The sequence below is a fragment of the Thamnophis sirtalis genome, unplaced genomic scaffold (genome assembly GCF_051295495.1).
Source record: "Thamnophis sirtalis isolate CommonGarterSnake01/CBP01778 unplaced genomic scaffold, rThaSir2_p1.2 scaffold_4, whole genome shotgun sequence".
Lineage (NCBI taxonomy): Eukaryota > Metazoa > Chordata > Lepidosauria > Squamata > Natricidae > Thamnophis > Thamnophis sirtalis.
This window is the reverse complement of record NW_028261384.1, coordinates 71,674,994-71,695,527: the sequence shown is the minus strand read 5'-3', so window position 1 is coordinate 71,695,527 and position 20,534 is coordinate 71,674,994. Positions and strand designations below refer to the sequence as shown.

At 44.3% G+C, this 20,534-nt stretch overlaps 1 protein-coding gene across 1 annotated transcript in view; it reads right to left on the bottom strand.

Annotated features, from left to right (window-relative positions):
* Nucleotides 1-20,534, bottom strand: part of CDK13 (cyclin dependent kinase 13) — a 107,328-nt gene that overhangs the window by 18,566 nt on the left and 68,228 nt on the right. Inside the window, exons 7-8 of the mRNA XM_087713109.1 lie at nucleotides 19,409-19,465; nucleotides 7,545-7,646 (exon numbers count right to left, since the gene is read on the bottom strand). Coding sequence (XP_087569235.1) covers nucleotides 7,545-7,646; nucleotides 19,409-19,465 — 159 coding nt within the window. The remainder of the gene's footprint in view (nucleotides 1-7,544; nucleotides 7,647-19,408; nucleotides 19,466-20,534) is intronic.

Genomic DNA, 20,534 nt, shown 5'->3' with positions numbered 1-20,534 from the left:
CTTTCTCTCTCGCCAGCAGTTGTGTCATTTCTATTATTAGAATCTTTTCAGGGTTTAACATTTCTTGCCGCACTCTGTAGCTTAAGGAATCTCTAACGTAGTTTCGTTGTCTTTAATTGTTATTGACGTAGGCTTAACTTTGGTTATCAAACTTGTTTCTGGATATATTTGTCTTCTTAGTTCCATCTTTTTCACTCTTTTTTTCCCTCCTGCATCTTGAAATTGGAAGAAAGGCTCCAAGTTGTCAAAAACACTTTTCCAGCTTCCCCTCTTTTCACTTTCGCTCATATTTAGTCCATTGATGGATTCATCTGAGATCTTATCTTTATTTTCTATGTTTCCATTCTCTTCTGGGGCTCCAACCCCCTCCTCTAACTGTAGCACCCCATAAACTGTCCCATTTCTTGTCAAATCTCTTAAGTCCTTCTACAATATTTTGAAGTCCAGCCAGGATGTTTTGGATTATTAAATTTTCTTCCTCTGAATATTGATCCATTTTTCTTACTTCAACAAATTTTTCCTTCTATTGGTTAAAACCATATGAAAGATATTTAAGGGAAAGCAAAACAAAAAACAAAAAAACATTTGCCTAATTATTGAATCTGCCACCTGGAAGCCAAAGTCTGAACTTTGTTTCTGTTTTGGATACAATGTATCCTTTGTTCTGCTTCACTTGTTTCACTGACCTTGCAATGGAAGGGTTTGGAATTCGCTTTTAAAACTTGATAAGACTGAAAGCATGAAACTCTGGTAAATATTTTGGCAAGAGAAGGAAAAGGCAAGCAAGAATAAAAACCCTCCTACTTTAAAAACTTTGAAAGAACTGGTGTTTAAGATTCAAAATAAATACAGACACATTTCCTAAAATTTTGACAGGCTAGAGTGGCAGATTCCCTTTCCTATTTTTTCTTCCTTTATATTTCTTTGCAGTGTTTTAAGTCTCTAATATAGAAGTTGAAATTATCTCACCCAGTTTCAATCCACTGTCCACAAATCACTCCAGTACATATTCATCTTCTCCTGCTTGTCACAGCTTTGGCCTTGCCAAAATGGCCACCGCTCCAGCGTGGGGGAGAATGAGGAGGCAAAGATGGCTACTGCGCTATTAAAAGGCAGCCGCATGCCTCTCCTTGGCAGGCTCGGCCCAGAAAGGGGGCAAAAAATTTAAAAAACTCAAAAATTAAAAGAAAAAAGGTTTTAAAAGAGTTGCTGGCTTTGCCACTTTTGCCACGCTTTTAAAAGCAAGCAGCAGCTCTCCGAAGCTCACCTAAGTGCGGCGCAGCGATGGGGCACCCCACCACCACCATGCCTACCTCCTGGCCTCCGAGGAGATCGACGATGTCGTAGAAGACACAAAAATTGAAGAAAATCAATCTGATGGTAGTAGAAAAAAGGGTGAATGAAATTGAAAGGAAAAAGGAAGTTTAGAATAGAGAGTCCAAGCTCAGGGAAAATTTTAGCTGGAGCTCACAAAAAACAGTCCTGAATGGGCAGACTGAGGAAAAATTCTAGGGATTAGCAACACCAGGAGGCATGGCCAAGGAAGTTTCCTCAGTCCCAGGGCAACCAGACTGAATTAACCCGTTGCTTGGAATCTCCCGCGGTGCACAGGAAAAGTGTTCTGATGTTATTGATGCCAGGTTCCTCTCTGCCCAGAGCCCAAGGTTCTGGGCTTCCAGCCATCGGCTCTTGGAATGGGTACACTCTTGACGATTTATGTGGCTTTTGTGGCAACATTGTCCGTCAAGAGGAGCACGTGATGGTTGGCTATTGAGTCCCGAAAGTGAAGCAGTGCCAGGCGGGCTGCCTTCAGCTCCAGCCAATTTATATTGTGGTGCAGTTTGGACCAACCCTGCGCCAGTCTGGATTCCATCAAGGCCCCCCAGCTGAAAAGGCTCGCATCTGTCGTAATTGAGATGTGATCCGGTTCCCAAAACTCAGATCCACGGCAGAAGGCCAGGGACAGCTACCTCTTCAGGGACCAGCAAAGCCCCGGTGACAGGGAGACTGAACGTGGAGAATTGCTGATGCATTGGAGTTGGTAGGGGATGAGCATCCACTGGAGAGTCCGAGAGTGGCGGCGGGCCCATGGAACAATCCCTATGCATGACACCATCTTGCCCAACAAGCGGGCCAAGGTCAAAATGGAAACTGACCGACTTGCATGGACATGTCGTGCCAAGGTTTGAAGGCTTGTCAAGTGTTCTGGGGAAAGACGAACTAGTCCTGTTCCCGAGTCTATCACTGTGCCCAGATAGAGTATTCTCTTCGAGGGAGAGAGAAGGCTCTTGGGGAAGTTGATGGAAAACTCCAGAGACTGTAGAGCTTGGATGGTTAGGTTCAGGTTGCGAATTGCCTGTGCTCGGGATTGGGCCAGGACAAGCACATCATCGAGGTAGCAATGGAGTCTCACCGGAAGAGATCACAAGTGAGCCGCCAATGCCACAAAGACCTTTGTGAACGTGTGGGGGGCAGAGGCCAGACCGAATGGGAGAGCCCTGTATTGAAAGGGGCGCCCCTTGTGGGAAAAGCCAAGGAATCTGCGATGGGCTGGCAGAATTGGGATATACACCTGTGTGTTAAGTCTATCAAGGCCATAAAGTCATCCCGCCAGATCCCCAGGAGAATGGACTTGAGGGAGGACATTTTGAAGCGCTGGTAGACTAGGTAAGAGTTTAGGCGCTTCAGGTCCAGAATCGCCCTCCATCTCCCAGAGCTCTTCGGGACGACAAATAGGTTGGAGTATAGTCCCAATCCGTGCTCTTCCAGCAGTTCAACAGTTCGAATGTTCAGCAGGTGTTGGATAGCTAGAAGCATTAATCGCCGCCGTTCCGGATCCCTGGAAGGGGGAAGGTCCTGAAGAGCATCAGGGGAAGAGAGAGCAACCTCAGACGGAGGCCGTCCCTGACTGTTGATCTGATCCAGGCATCCGATGTTATCTGGCCCCACTGATCTGCGAAGGATGGGTTGACTCGGATTGGAGTCATTTCCCTTTGCGGAAAGGGCGGCCGCCCCCTCCGCGAAAGGGCCATTTGGATTGCCTTTGATATCTACCCCTACCTTGGTAAAAGAAGCGCTGACCCTGCCTGTCATATCTGTAAGGGGCATACCCGCTGCTGGCGATAGTCATGGTCAGGAGCCCTGAAAGAATAAGGTCTACGGTACAAAGTCGGACGGACTCCAGCTTCTTAGTGTTAGAGAGAAGGACCTTCTTCTTATCCTTGTTCTCCGCAAGGATTGGGTCAAGGGAAGCCCCGAAGAGGTCGGGACTGGTGAAGGAGGCCACTGCCAGATTCCATTTGGACTTATTGTCCATTTGCCAATTGAGGAGCCACAAGAGGTGCCTCGTCTCGATGTTACTGAGGTAGACAACGCCTTGAAGCAAATTTTTTTTCCATAGAAAATTTTAATTTTCCATTTTCATAGCATATAATCACATGTATACTATTACATAGTCAATATCATGTTGTATTATTAAGTAATTACATCAATTCATCTTACCATCAACTACCAAAAAAAAACAAAAAACAGTTATTGGCTCTTCTGCTCCCCATACACCATATTTATACCATATCCAACACCTTCTTCCCTCTCTCTCTCCTCCCCCTCTCTACATCCTTTTTTCCCTCCATCATTTCTACTCTACTTCCCCTTCCTTTCTCCTTCTCCTCTCTCCCCTTACCACTCCTCCTTAAACACCTCATCTTCCCCTCACACTCTCTCCTGTCCCTCTCTTCCTATCTTTCTTCTCTCCTCTGCTTCCCACTCTTCCTCTAATTCACTTGGTGTATTTCAGCTTCTGAGCAAATTCCCTTTTGTGTTGATGGTATTTATAATTCCATTTCAATATACATAAAGAAAAAATAGCAGTATACATGTACAGTCATAATAAACTCCGCTCCCTCCCTCCTCTCCCCCAGCCCCCCCAACCTTCCCCCCCCCCCGACTTCCCAGAACCAATACAAGGTATAAATCTTTAACAAAAACAGTTTAAAATATACTTAAAGAGAAAGTAGAAAATTAATAACATCTTTAAATTGAGCTTAGCTCCTCCTTGCTAGGCTTATAAACAATTTGTATTGTTCCTGATCTTAATCATAAGCTATCTGAAATTTCCTAGACCCATATTTATTTTGAATATAGTCAATCCATTTTTTCCAGTCTCGTTTATATCTCTCGTTTGAATAGTCCTTAAGATATGCAGATATTTTAGCCATCTCTGCTAAGTTTGTAACTTTCAATGTCCATTCTTGGATAGTAGGCAAATCTTCCTTCTTCCAGTATTGCGCCACCAACAATCTAGCTGCAGTTATCAAGTGCAAAATCAAGTTAATCTCTACTGCTGTACAGTCAGTAATTATACCTAACAAGAATAGCTGGGGACCTTGAAGCAAATTTTATGGAATCTAGGGTGGCTTATGCGAAAAAATGGGTGGCCAAGATGATCTTGGTGAGGTCTTGATGAAGACACTCATCCTGAAGTGGGATGCTGTCCTGTAATTGTCTCAGCCACCTAACCGCCATGTGATTGAAGTAAGAAGCTGCTGCAGCTGACTTAATGGCCCAGGCCAAAGCGTTGAAATTCTTATGGAGGGTAAGTTCCACACCCTTGTCCTTGGGCTTTAGTTTGTCGACCACGTAGCCTGAGGCTACGATGGATGCATTAGCAAGTAGGGCAATGGGGGTGTCTACTGTTGGTAATTATAGGCCTGGGAGAAGGCCTGCTCCATGTTGTAGAAGTGCCTATCATTACTCCCAGGGCTAAGTAAAGAAGAAGGTCGAGACCACTGGTTCTTGACCACTTTTAGGAAGAGGGGGGGGCTGGAACCTCCTCATCTGTATTGGGATTTATAAACATGGCTAAGTTGGGATCCCTTTGTTGGGACACTGGGGGGGGGGTTGTACCAATCTGAGTAGTCTTTTTGGCCTTATGCAGAAGAGGTTTGAAGGCCGGAGGAGAGAAGAGACCTGGAAATGCCGGAGGGTCAGGAGGAACTGAGTCCTCATATTCCGAGAACCCCAGGTCGGATGGGCCACCTCCCCTAAGATAGAGCCCTCACTGACTACCGAAGGGGAAGGAGGCTGAGGTGGATCCTGTCCCCTGGAGGAAGAAGGAGATCTGTGTCTGGGGACAGAGTGCAGCCTTGCTACCCTTTGTGGGAGGCGTTCCCTTTGGGACATGCCCGACACAATGCCCTTGGCTATAGCGGTGGAGATGAGTCTCCTGATGTCTCCTGATGCTGTCAAGCAAAAGCTCTAGATTCTCTAAATCCTCCTCAGACGGGCCCTGGGACGAGGGCCCCCAGGAGGCAAGTTGGGCGGCCGGCAGGTAGTCCCAAGGTCCCCCTTCTCCTGGGTCCTCTCCCCCTTCCCTATATGATCTAGGAGAGAAGGGAGGTGAAGGAGAAGCCACCTGTCTGCGTGGTCATGCAGGTGATATAGAAGGGGAAGGACTGAAACCCCTGGGGGGGGGAACCAGAATGGTGAGAGCTGGGCCCTATTGAGGATCTGGATCTACAAAGGGATTCAGGCCTAACCGCTTGTGCTAGCCTCTCTGCCCTGGCCACCTGCTTTTCCAAGGTCTTCTGTCTCCTTGACTCATCCCTAGCAGCCACTCTAGAGGGGCGCTGGTCAGTTGCAGGCCTGGAGGCTGCTGCCCTGGGCCCGAGTCTGCTTTGGCCTTCCTCTGCCATTTCTTCTTGGGCCTGCACTGATTCAGGGGCTATAGAGGCCATGCCTCACTCACGTGGCCTGTGCCTGGATTGACTGCGGCAAACCTGCCGGCCTCGATGTATGGCCGTGCTGCAGGACGCTGGGCAGAGAAGGAGCCTATCGGCCTCGATTAATGGCCGCAATATTGGCAGTAGACCCAAGGAGAAGGCATCTGCAGGCCTCAGTTAACAACTCCGATGCAGGCCATTGTCTTAGAAAATGACTGCCGCCCATGAAGTCGCACCAAAATGACGATTGTGGATTGAAAGAAAGGCATTCAGTCTCAATAGCTCTGAGGTTGTGGCCTTGCGATGATCCGAGCCCTTTGGACTCTTGTAGCAGCTACATCTGTCCGTTTGCTCTCTGCTCTCCTTGACAGACCGCGCTGCGCCGCTCGAGGCGACTCACAGAGGCACGCCTCTCCAGCGTAATTAAAGCTGCAGCGAATTTTTAAAGTTGTGGTGAGGCTCTGGTGGCAGCGAGACCTTGCAGAAGCGGCGGGTTGTTAAAGCCATGGCAAGGTTCATGGCTTTCAAAGGAAAAGCAATAACAATCATGCCGCCGCAGAGCCTGCAATTTGTTAGACTGCAATAGGAGCCTGCCACCCCTGCACACCCAGGAATCAAGCCCCTTTTCCGGCCCAAGGTAGAAGGCCAGGGCCCTCCTTATCCTGATGAGGCTGAGGGACAGTCTCTATGGGCAGCAGTCGATTCTTATTTTGGTAGGAATTTTAGAAATCAACCTAATTAGGAAAAATATAAACTTCAATAAGTACCTCACTGGAGCCACAGCTAGTGCTTGGACTGAAGGAAACTGGGAGCCTAGAGGGAAAGGAGGATATTTAAGAAAAATCCCTCAGTCTCTGGACCAATCAGGCTGTGACTAAACCCAGCTGTAGCCCCTCCCGCCGAACCTACAGGAAAACTTGGAGGGTACCTAGTTTTAGTTGGCAGATGCTGCTAAAGAGAAGGTGAAGAAAGTTCTGACTCCTGCAGCACTCTCCCAGCCAAAACAGGGTGTGGGGAGCCTCACATGGTCCCATGCATCCCATATTCGGCCTGGACGACCTTCTGCAGCACTCTGCCTCCTGCCTGTGGGGCCAGCCTGAAAATATCAAAGGACCAGTCCTCAGTGTCACTGCTGGCCAAAATGGGCCTCCAGTAGCACTCTGCTGGCTGAAAACGGGACATGGGGGGGGGGGAGGCGCAATGCATACCTGGCCCACGGGCTTCGAGTTAGACACCCGTACTCTAAAAGAATGCAGATTACCAATTGTCTGCAAGGAATATAAATCCTTCCATTCCTCACTATCCTGTCAGAGCTTGAAGCAGCTTATTGGGTGAGAAGCAAAATATCTTCCAAAAAAAAAAAAAACAAGAAAGTTCAATCCCTCCTGAAAGTAGCACTTTTGGGACTACTTGCTTAAAATATTTAGAAAGCCCGGGAATGCGGAAAATCTCCAAAAAAACCAAAAGTAACTCCTAAAAAAAACTACATTCAGAAAATATTTTGAAATCATTGGAAACCTCACTTTATTTGTAGTCCAGTTGCACTGCATTGTATGTACACTCTAATGGCCTCATTAATTCTATTACAACACATACTTGCTTTTGTATTCAGTCAGTTACATTTTATGTAAGTATAAACAGGAACTGTAACTGCACCCCTTTTTAACAGACTCTAGAGATAATGTCCAACACTGTCAATAAAACAATTGCTGCTAGTGTAATGTATCCTGGTCTCTGGTTCAAACGTATCCATTATACCACATAATTTGTACCTTTTGTCAAATTACTTTTCTGCATAAAGTTTGTTAGCAAAAAATGCCTCACCCACAGCTCCAGACATCAATGGCAGGTGTGTATCGTTCCTCTCCTAGCAGAAGTTCAGGGGGACGGTACCATAAAGTGATAACTTTGTTGGTATATGGACGACTAGGGAAAAAAGAAAATATTTTTGCATTTTTATTTAAACATAATTTCCCATTAAACATTTTTCCAAATAATGTTATCAAAATGAATTAAATCATCCTATAAATCTTCTGAGCTCACTTTTCAATAGAATTACAGATTTGTTTTTGAAAATTTATTTCCTAAATTGGTACTGAGCTGTTGCGAGTCAAGTGGACTATACATTTAATAGATTGTTATTTTCTACATAACAGCATGAAATAAAAGCTACCAGTTTTTTTAGCTTCTGTTAATCTTTATATGCATCAAATTCTTTACAAGAACTTAGGATGCTGTAATGTATTGGCAAGATATATGTGCAGATCCAAACAGTATGATGTTTTGTAATTGACAGATTGGATGCTTAAATGTCAATACATAATTTGTCTAAGTACCATCCAAGATTTCTTGGTACGCCACCTAGCATACCCAATAACTAATAGGACTACCACAGCCAGCTTATGCCATAAGCTTTCAATTTTGATTTTTAGCTCTTTATATTTTTGTGATCTTCTCCAATTCTTTCTCCTTTTGTGCTATTATTCCCTGGTAAAGCTACATCAATTATCAATACTTTCTTCTTTTCAACCATAGTTATATCTTGTATTTTATGAGCCAGATAACATACTGGTCTGTATTCTAAAATCCCACAATATTTTAAACTGCTATTTTCAACTACTTTTTCAATTTTTTGTTACTGGCACCTGATCATTTTTACAGTTGTTCCAGTAAATAATTTTGGCAATCATCTTATATAATTTATTATAACTATGATCACAAATCCTGTGAGCTGGATATATTTGAATTTTTTGAATTTAAAGTTTATTTATATGTCGCCCTTTTCCCTGGGGGGACTCAGGGCGGCTTACAACTTAAAAGAGGGGAAGGGGAGGCAGACTTTTAACATATATGACAAATACATAATTAAGAACACAACATTCATACTATTCGGGCGGGATGTAGTCTTAACCCCAGGCCTGACGGGATAGCCAAGTTCTAAGGGCTGTGCGGAAGGTCTGAAGGGTGGTGAGGGTACGAATTTCCACGGGGAGATCGTTCCACAGGGTCGGAGCTGCCACCGAGAAGGCTCTCCTCCGCGTAGTTGCCAGTCGACATTGACCGGCAGATGGAATTCGGAGGAGGCCTAACCAGTGAGATCTAATAGGTCGTGTGGAGGTAATTGGCAGTAGGCGGTCTCTCAAGTATCCAGATCCACTACCATGGAGGGCTTTATGGGTGGCAAGTAGCACCTTGAAGCGTACCCTGAGATCAACAGGTAGCCAGTGCAGCTCGTGGAGGATAGGTGTTATGTGGGTGAAATGAGGTGCACCCACAATCACTCGCGCGGCCGCATTCTGGACTAGCTGAAGTCGCCGAATACTCTTCAAGGGCAGCCCCATGAAGAGCACATTGCAGTATTCCAGCCTAGAGGTCACAAGGGCACGAGTGACTGTTGTGAGGGCCTCCCGGTTCAGGTAGGGGCGCAACTGGTGAACCAGGCGAACCTGGGCAAATGCCCCCCTGGTCACAGCTGACAAGCGATGTTCGAAAGTCAGCTGTGGGTCCAGGAGGACTCCCAAGTTGCGGACCCTGTCTGAGGGGCGTAATATTTGACCCCCCAGCCTGAGAGATGGAATGCTAGCCAAATTGGTGGGAGGGAAACACAACAGCCACTCGGTCTTATCTGGGTTGAGCACGAGTTTGTTCGCCCTCATCCAGTCACTAACAGCTTCAAGTCCCTGGTTCATCACTTCCACCGCTTCATTGAGTTGGCACAGGGCGGACAGATACAACTGGGTATCGTCCGCATACTGGTGGCATTTTATCCCGTGCCGCCGAATGATCTCGCCCAGCGGTTTCATGTAGATGTTAAAAAGTAGGGGGGACAGGACCGAACCCTGCGGCACCCCATATGTTAGGGGCCTAGGGGTCGATCTCTGCCCTCCAACTAACACTGACTGCGACCTGTCCGAGAGGTAAGAGGAGAACCACCGCAAAACAGTGCCTCCCACCCCCACCTCCCGCAGTCGTCGCAGAAGGATACCATGGTCGATGGTATCGAAAGCCGCTGAGAGGTCAAGGAGGACCAGGATGGAGGCGTGGCCTCCATCCCTGGCTCTCCAGAGGTCATCGGTCAATGCGACCAAAGCGGTTCCTGTGCTGTAGCCAGGCGTGAAGCCAGACTGGGATGGGTCAAGATAGCTAGCTTCCTCCAAGGACCACTGGAGCTGAAAGGCCACCACCTTCTCAACAACCTTTCCCACAAAGGGGAGGTTGGAGACTGGACGATAATTGTTAAGAACGGCTGGATCCAAAGATGGTTTCTTCAGGAGGGGTCTCACCACCGCCGCTTTAAGCACGGGGGGAAAGACCCCCTCCCGAAGGGAGGCGGTAACAACCACCTGGATCCAGCCCCGTGTCACCTCCCTGCTGTTAGCAACCAGCCAGGAGGGGCACGGGTCCAGTGCACATGTGGAGGCACTCACAGCTCTCATGGCCTTGTCCACGTCCCCAGGGGCAACATCCTGAAACTCAACCCAGGGGTGGTCTACCAGATTATCCCCTAGTGCCTCGGCTGGATCTGCAGAATCGGAGTCCAACTCCAACCGAAACCGAGCAACTTTGTCCGCTAAGAACTGGACATAGTCCTCAGCTCTACCCTGTAGGGGATCCCCCGTATCCCTCCTATTTAGGAGGGAACGGGTTATCCTAAACAGGGCGGCTGGGGGCAATTCTGCGGAGGCAATCAAGGTGGCAATATATGTTCTTTTAGCCGTCCTAATTGCCCTGATGTAATCCTTGATGCACGATGTTAAAAGTGCTCGGCTCGATTCGGATTTGTTGGACCTCCACAAGTGCTCTAGGCGTCTCTTCCGGCGCTTCCTCTCCCGGAGTTCCTCGGTGAACCAAGGGGGCCTCCTGGATCCACAGCCTCGGAGCGGCCGTAGTGGCGCAATCCGGTCAAGAGATTCCGTCGCTGCCGAGTTCCAGGCAGCAACCAGAGTCTCCACCGGACTGTGGGCGAGAGTATCAGGAATAACCCCAAGCTCCGTCTGGAACCTCAAGGGGTCCATAAGTCGCCTGGGGCGGAACCACCTGGTCGGTTCCTCCTCCCTACAGTGGAGATTTGGCCTCCGAAAGTCAAGCCTCAGTAGGCAGTGGTCTGACCACGACAGGGGTATGATCTCACTGCCCCTCAGACCAAGATCACAAGTCCACTGCTCCGAGAGGAATACGAGGTCGAGCGTGTGACCCGCTGAGTGGGTTGGGCCCCGAATTACCTGGGTCAAGCCCATGGCTGTCATGGAAGCCATGAACTCCTGCGCACCATCAGAGTGTTCACCGAGCGAAGGCAGATTGAAATCCCCCAGAACCATAAGCCTGGGGAACTCAACTGCCAGCTCGGCTACCGACTCGAGGAGCGAGGGGAGGGCTGCTGCAACGCTGTTGGGAGGCAGGTACGTTAACAGCAAACCCACTTGACCCTTGAGGTCCAACTTCACCAGCAGGGACTCACACCCGACAAGCTCCGGAGCAGGGATCCTACGAGGTGCTAGAGACTCTCAGATAACAATAGCCACACCTCCACCCCTTCCCTGGGCTCTCGGCTGATGAAGCACCTGAAAACCTTCTGGGCACATCTCTACGAGGGGGACTCCTCCTTCCGGGCCCAGCCAGGTTTCAGTAATACATGCCAGGTCTGCCCCCTCGTCTATAATTAAGTCCCGGACGAGGGGAGCCTTGTGAACAACAGACCTGGCATTTAGCGACAACAGCCTGAGACCAGGGTCCTGATTACTCGCGCCATCTGGCCTTGGAGTAGGACTCGTAGGGCCGGAAGGAGGGATCTCTATAACGTAGCAAGCCCTCCTTCCCCGGTAATGGCCAGCCCTAAAGTCCCCGCCATATCTGCCCCTCCCTGTTACGACCGTGATGCTCCGGCCCACTCCCATGTCCGTGGTTCCCTCGACCATCCCTATGGCTCCCACGTTCCCCGACAGGCCCTCCGAATCAAACACATCCATTTGTTCACCAGACAGTCCCCACATAATAGTTAAAACACATAAAATACAGTGGTAATAAAATAGTAAAAAGTGGGATCATTCACTCAATCACATACAATCCCATGCACTCACCATACCAGATTAAAAATTGCGCAGGCGCGCGAAGTCCGTACAAGGCTTATATCTTCTGCCAAGACCAGTAGAGAGTCCAGTGTAACATATGGTAAAAAATATATGGTCCAAGAGGGGTGTTCCGCCCCTCTCCTTTTCTCCAGGTTCCAAGACACACCCGACAGGGGAGAGGCCACACCTTAAGGAAGGCCGAGTTAGATGGAGCGGAAGGGGGGGGATCCAGACGGGTCGCAGTGGCAGCAAGCCAGCTTCCAGATCTCATCAAGCGACCTGTCATGTCGATCACCCCCTCTGAATAGTTCAATGCAGTCCGAAGGGGAGGGTGGTTGAAAGGCAGAGTAGGTCCGAATATCAACAGCAGCAACAAGAGCCGGAAGGCCAATCATGGTGGACAAAGGCCTAATGTACAAGTCCGTTCACACCAACAGCCCCCTTAGTAGTTTAAGCCCAAGGTTGGAAAAAAAAGAAGAGCTCATCCCAGGTGGAAGGAGGGGGAGTGCCCCATTCAGTAGCTGGGCCGCGTTCTCAAGGGGCCTCAGCAAACCAGAGAGCTAAATCAGGCTCCCCCCAAAAGCAGTTAGGCCGAACAATCTTCCAACCCGCTAAGCCGCGGCGTTCTCACAGCCAGCGAGCCAGCGAGCTAACAGACAGCGATGGTTGCAGCAGCCAGCAATAATCGGGGGGAGATCAGAGCTCCCCTGGCAGCTCGGCCGCAAAGTCTTGTAACAGCTAAGCCACGGCGTTCACAAGCCGCAGCGTTTTCAAGCCGGCATCGGCAAGCCAGCGGCACAGCGGTGGTTGTGGTTGCGGCAGTCAGGCAGTAAATACGAGGGGGGAGGTCGGGTTTCTCAGACCAGCTGGGCCGCGGCGTTGGGCGGCGTCAGCGGTATCAACGGTGCCGGCGTCTTTCGGAGGTGGCAGCCTTGGGGAGTAAAAACTCGTCAGTCCACTGCCAGCTCCAGGACCGCGAGGAGTTCACACTACCTTAGCCTCCCTTGGCTCAGTTCCAGAGCTCGATTCCTCCTCTCTACGGGCTTTTTTTCTGTACGGAGCCGGAGCGGTGAACTCGGCAGACATGTTCCTCGCACATGCGCAGGAGACTCTATGTTCTACTGCATCTACTGCCTTCTGCACAATTTGTATCTTGAGTCATTTGACAATTTTTCAATTCTAGTTTTAACAGCATTAATTTGAACAGCTTGTTTTGGAGCAATCATATTCAAAGCCCTCGGTTTCTTTTTAAATCTTCCAGTTCTAAGTCATTGCCAGGATTTATCTTTATCCACTTTCTCCATGATCTTTTGTAGATACAATGTAATCTATATTACTGCTAATGCTTTTGCTTGCCAGGATTTTGTTAATCATTTCATTAAATTATTTTGATATTCATTTTTGTTTTCTGTACATGTCAAAAGTTCCAATTTTTAACTTATCAATGCTTCATGACTAATTTTCCATATTCAGCTAATGCACATTTTTCTTCAACAGTTTGACATGAAGTAAATGTATTATGGCTCACGGCATAGTCAGACAGATGTTTATACTGGAATTGGCATTTTTATCCCTCAATTTAATCCTTCCCAAGGGCCTGGGATGAGCAGATGCTGTGTTAAAGATACTGTCAAAAAATATTAGCTGTTCTACATAAATCTGCCTTTTGCAATTGACCAATAGTGATTTTATCAATGCTGATGATGTTCAAGAGATGCTTCAGTTATTTTGGGTTTGGATCCAGGGCACCTATTCCTACTTGTACTAACTTTGCTTTCTTTTGCCATAGTTATTCTACTTCAATTTTCAGGTCTTTGCATTTTGTCCCCACCCCCCACCCACCCCAAGTTCTTTCTCTTCTCTTCTCTTTATCTTTCTTATAAGTAATTGTTTTGTCTGTTTGTAATCAGTCTATGTGATCTTCTTGTAGCAGCAAACTAGATAGTTCATTGTTTCTTCCACTTTTGTGCAGAAGTTTCATTTGCTCTCTATTCAATTCTGGCTTTGTTTGCATTTGTTCTTAAGGTTTCATTTTAATCATTCTAATTCACTATTTCATCTGCATATATATTGGAATTGTCTAGGTGTTAATCACCTTGATATTATTTCCTCCTATGAGTTTGAACACTAAAATCTTCCTCATTCTCATTACTGAATTCACTTCTGACATCATGACTTTAGTGTGCTTAGTACTGTCAGCTTGTAGAATGCCAAGGTATTTGCAATGATTGTCTTCAGCCAGACTCTTGAAATTAGGGAATTGATTACGTCAGTATTCACCATGTCCTCCTTTTATTCATTTAACTGATTTAAGAAAATTTATATGGCCAACTCATTCTCAGTGATTCTGAGTGACTTATAAGATTAAAAGCTCAATTAAAAAAAAAACTAAAAAAGAAAAAGAAAAATGATGTTCTTCAAATGCATTTACATTTTTACACAAAATAAATGGATGGTCTGTGACTGCTAATTTTGGCATTATTTTCTTAATCAGTTTCCATAGAAGAATAATTCTGATCTTTTTCTGATTCAGAAAATAATGTTTTAGAACCATGATGGCGAACCTATGGCAAGTGTGCCACAGGTGGCATGCAGAGCCTCTTTGCCAGCACGCGAGCCAACACCCCAGCTAAGCTCCACCGCACATGCACGTGAGCCTCCCACAGGCCAGCTGGTTTTCGGGTCTCTGCTGTGCATGTGCGGAAGCCGGGTGCAAGTGGGGCACATGCAGGGTTGCACATGTATGCATGGAGGGCGCAGGGGGGGCATGCATGCATTGCATTATGGGTGTGTGCACCCAGGCTTTTGCTGCACAACGATAAAAAGGTTAGCCATCAGTGTTTTAGAATGTCTTTGGAAGTCACTGCTATTCTCAGGTTTCTTTTCAAACTACCATAAGATCGGGTCTGAATCAATTTTTGCTGTTCAAAGCAAAAGCCAATATGGCAATCTATGCTATGTACAAAATCAGTTACTGTTACTGATTTTGCAATTAGTGATTAATACACTCTTAGTCATGTCTTAGTTCAATATGTCAATGTTTCATTTTAATACCAATAGTAATATTATTTAAACATACATAGTAATACCATCTTTTGACCGCTAATCTTTCCATCTGATTATTACTCTCATTCTATCATATAAAAATTATATATGTTAATATTCTCACTATTACTTATTTCTGCCTCCATTCCAAATTCTAGTCAGGTCATAATTACTTATTCTTGTGTTAATTCACAGGTTTATATTTAAAAATAGTCATTTTCAATGGTTATTCAATATTTCAATAGGCCAGTCTAATGTCAATCATCATATTATTTGGACGTACATAATACTACTATCTTTCAACTTTCAATCTTTGCATCTAACTGTTGTTTTATATAAAAGTGCACATTCTTATTTCTACCTCTATTCTAGTTTTTCATCAGGCCATCATTTCATTAGAAAGAAAAAGAAAATATTTCCTTTCTCTTGATCATTTCTTGCCCATTTTAATATTTAAATTATTTTTTAACTTGCCTCCTGTACTCTTCTCTTGGCTCTTTATCTCTATCAACACGTACATCACCGTTCAATATAGGTAATTCTCCCATCTCTCTATCCTCCTAAGCTGCCAGGTCTCAAAAATATCCACCCATGCCCCGATCCTCCTTTCAAAAGTATCTTCCAGCTTACCAGATTCCATTTTTAAATCTCTTAAAAGTACTTTTTCCTTGGTTTATTTCATCAGTCTTTATTATTGTTGTCATCATCTTCTCCTTCTCATCTTCTTGTTTTATTTGCTGATTTGTCTGTTCTTTCTGTTATCTCCTCTCTTTCCTGGACTCTTTGATCTTCATTCATTCATCAGTTGTAAGATATTTTCCATTTTTCCATTCATGCCTTGCAATAAGTTCTGTGTTTCTCTGTAATTCTTTGTCATAACATCCCTAATGTGTCTTGAAACATCAACACCATTTGTCCTGGAGTACCACTCATCTCCCCTTGGTAAAGCCCCTTGTTTTGTTTTAATAAGTCCCACTCTTATCAGCGGTCCAGAAATCAAGTCTGATGTTCCTTCTCAGAATATTCAATAATAATCCTTTACATCTCAGGGTAATTAATCAATTCCATAGATAGTCCAGGCAACTTTCCAAAAGTCAAAAGTCACTTCTGTAAGAGTCTTCTTGGTTCTCACAATAGAATCTCAAGTAATCATGAAATAGATATTTATAGAACAGTAAATCACCATAATCCTCCAAATAGGCCTTGTTTGGTTCTCTTATCAAAAATTTCCCAGTCTTGTTGGGGTATGGTATATTTTTCATTCACCAGTAGATGGCGACCTCATCTTAGGTTTTAGTGTTGTTTCAAATCTAACAAATTAATTAATCCAAGTTTTAATTCAGTTTATGAAAGCAAAGTTGGCTAGTCAGGTAAGTAGTTCCAGCATTTTATAATTCATTTTCAATACAATGCCTAGCCAGTTTAAGCAATCCAATTTTCTGTATTTTTTTAAAGAAAGTCTTTAGCTTTTCTCCCCTTAATTTCTTTCATTCGGGTCTAGGATTTTTCTCTCTATGGTTATTTACAGCTTTAACAGATAGTTCTAAGAGTCTCTTTTCCTGAATTTTCTCTTTTTTTTTTCCTTTTAAGGTTAGGGTCTAAAGAAAAAAAGAAATCTTCTCACCCAGCTCCAGTCACTGTTCATCTACATCACTCGTACACATTTTCTTTGTTGTCTCGGCTGTCCCAGCTTTATGGCAGCCATGATGGCTGCTTCTTCTCTTTGGTGGATGAGAAGGATAACACCCTGGGTTGAGCGGAAGAGTTGTGGCTCTTTGCGACCTGCAGGATGCCCTTCTTTTCTTCACCACCCCTACAGGGTGGCTTTAACTCCTTTCGGAGCCCTCTTCCTGGCATCCAATCCTGCTGTGACATCAGCCGGAAGTTTCAAATCAGCCCCTGTTCTTCAAGGATTTGTCACTGTTTCTGTCTTACCATATGTTTCTTATGTACAAGCCTCACCCTAAATAACTTTATATTATGATGTATAGAAAAATATTCCATCACACGACAGAATGTATCTTACATATAATACAATGGTGCAATATCGAAAGATTTTTACTACAGGCAGTCCTCATTTAGAAACTGCAATCGGGACTCACAACTTGCTTGTTAGGCAAATCAATCACTAAGTGAAAAATAACATAACGGCTATTATGCTTACTATTTTGAACTTTTCTTTTCTTTAGCGAATCAGAAGAATATGACGTCAAACAGATGAATGAACCCAAACAGCAGGGAAGGTTTCCAGAACTGGACTTACAAGGAAGCAGAGTAAAAGAGCAATTCTTACAGCACTCCCCTGCCCTTTGGCTTGCTCACACTGACACTGGCATAATTAGCAAGAAGAGATTTAATGTTTGTTATTTGCATTTATTAGAGACGAAGGAATTGCAATTGAGTAAATAAGCAAACTATGATGAATATACATAAAAATGAAGGTTTTGGTCCTAGGCGCAAAAAAAAATAAAAAATCCTTGGTATGAAATTGGTTAGTTCTAACAAACTAAATTAGGTTGCTGAGCTTGTTAACGTGCTATTAGCATCTTTTAGGAATAAAGCTGCACTGCTGAGAAAAGTAACTCAGGAAAAGATAGCTTCTTTAGGTAATCTCCCCACTCTACTAGAGTGGAGTAAAGGAAAAACAAAAGAGGACAACAGGTACTAACTGGTTGCAAGAGAAAACTCATAATTAAGAAAGATACTGCATTGGTCATTAATGGAGGCATTGGTTGCAAAGTTACTTTTTCATCACTATCGCAACTGTGAAAGGTCACAGTCCAGGGCAGTCACTAAACAAGAACTACCTGCATCTTCATGACAACTAGGCCAATGAATTAAGGTAATGGTGTTACCAACTAATCATGTCCATTTATATACTATAAGAATCAAAGATTTTACAATCATTTATGTTTTCGGGTACATTCAGATTTTTATACTGCATCTGAAGTACCGTATTTTCACGACCAAAAGCCGCACCGGATTATAAGCCGCAGTATCAGTTAACGTTAATTTTTCAAACTTTTTTCATATATAAAGCGCACCGGGTTATAAGCCGCACGTTTTTTTTTGCAACATCTGCCACTCCTCGCACTCCGCACTACATGATACACACACCCCCGCACCGTTCGTCCAGTAAGGTCGGGGAGGCGTTGGGCAGAATTGGGAGGGAGATTTTCAAAGAAGCGCACCAAATATCTCCCACGAACTGAATCTGAATCTCCCTCTTGATTTTACGCTCAAACTGGAAGCTCTCCCACACGTCCCTCTGGTCTCTCCCTCTCAATTTTACGCTCAAACTGGAAGCTCTCCCACACGTCCCTCTGGTCTCTCCCTCTCAATTTTACGCTCAAACTGGAAGCTCTCCCACACGTCCCTCTGGTCTCTCCCTCTCAATTTTACGCTGAAACTGGAAGCTCTCCCACACGTCCCTCGGGTCTCTCCCTCTCAATTTTACGCTCAAACTGGAAGCTCTCCCACACGAGGGAGGTGTGCGTGCCTGCGCGCGGTCATTTTCTTGCAAATTGAGAGGGAGAGACCAGAGGGACGTGTGGGAGAGCTTCCAGTTTGAGCGTAAAATTGAGAGGGAGAGACCAGAGGGACGTGTGCGAGAGCTTCCAGTTTGAGCGTAAAATTGAGAGGGAGAGACCAGAGGGACGTGTGCGAGAGCTTCCAGTTTGAGCGTAAAATTCAGAGGGAGAGACCAGAGGGACGTGTGGGAGAGCTTCCAGTTTGAGCGTAAAATTGAGAGGGAGAGACCAGAGGGACGTGTGGGAGAGCTTCCAGTTTGAGCGTAAAATTGAGAGGGAGAGACCAGAGGGATGTGTGCGAGAGCTTCCAGTTTGAGCGTAAAATTGAGAGGGAGAGACCAGAGGGACGTGTGGGAGAGCTTCCAGTTTGAGCGTAAAATTGAGAGGGAGAGACCAGAGGGACGTGTGCGTGGCTGCGCGCGGTCATTCGCTTGCGAGCTTCAAGTTTGAGCGTAAAATCGGGAGGGAGAGATTTTCGATCTTTTTCCATACATAAAGCGCATCGGGTTATAAGCCGCACTGCCGGTTTTTGATCAAATTTTAGGATTTTCAGTGCGGCTTATGGTCGTGAAAATACGGTACTATTACCAAAAAGGCATATCTTTTTAAATTATTGCACAAACCATTACAATAACCAAACAAAATTGTGCAATACACTTTAGACATTATTGAATAAATAAAGGTATCATAGTGATGGAACATAGTCCAGTTGCAGGAAGGAGGGACTCATTTCCAGCTAAAAAGCATGAAATCTTTGGTATTTACTTTTTATGAAGGAAATATGTGAAAGCGAACCCAAGCTAATAGTTTACAGGGTACATTTAATGAGTTATGAGGTAAGTGTTCATAAATAAATAAAAAATGCTTAAAATTTAATTCAGATTAGAAAACATTAAAATAATACTTAAAATAATAAGTATTACCACATTCTTAAAGGTCATGGAAGATTTTTTTAATTCCGCATCTTTTATTAAGTTTTGTTTATGATATATTTTCAGAATACTTCCAAAAAGAACACATAGTTTTAAATTAATATTAAACTTACCTCTCTTCAGAGCTGTACAGGCGAGCAAGACCAAAATCTGCAAGCTTGATCTGCCCCCTAATGGAAACAGTAAATTTTGTTTGATGTACAATTGAATATTATCCATAAGTATTTATATTTAACTCAATTTTAAATGTTTTTTTTTTTTGGCTTAGGACCCACCAAAACTCTTTGTAGTACAATCCTCATGCATAAAAGTCAAAACTAAGTTTTACTCTTCCTGCATAAAAAGTTGTGTTCTCATGATTTAGATTTGCAAACAGTCAAAAATGAGAAAAATAAAGCATTAAAAAGTAATAATAAATCATTTTAATACCTAAAAATATTATACTGTAATGTTGTAATATTTATTTTCCATTTATTTTTATAACTTAATGCTTCAATTATCAAAAATTTTAACACCTACTACGTACCACTTTTTTTACTAGTTCCTCAAACTGTTTTATAGTTAAAACAATATTTTAAAAGCACATAAAATACAAATATAATAAATAGTCATAGTAGAGCAGGAAAAAAGTTCCTAAAAATTACTGTACAATTTACACGGATGGTAAACTAATTAAACCCAACTCTCAACAGTCCCAACCACGACAGGTATTGCTAAGCAACATCAGGACCAACACCAATTTTAGCATCCAGTGTGAGCACTAGAGGACTATAAGTTGTTCTCAATAAATACATGCATGCAGTATGTCATTAATCTAGCTCTGTGTGTATGTATCACTATGTACAGGTTAAAAAAAGGTTCCTTGGGAAATGAAAATCACAATCCTACTAAAATGCAGAGTTCAGTACACACAGGATAAGTCTTATTTTTTGTCATAATTTATTGATCCTATTGTAGTTATATAACATCTTTAATTTAAAATTAGAGAGTTTCTACAGAAGCCTTATGAGTTGCATTTAGCCTAAAATATTCTTATTAAATCAATTGAAAATTTAATCATGACTTTGATTAACTAACTGCTTTCATACTTCTATTTCAAACATGCCTAAAATGAACTTTAGATTCATATTAGTTATGCATTCAAATAAATGAAATGCTGAAGTCTAGAATAGAGTAGGAGTAAGAATAGAGTGAAGTGGAGTGGAACAGAATAGAATCTGGAAGGAACCTTGGAGGTCT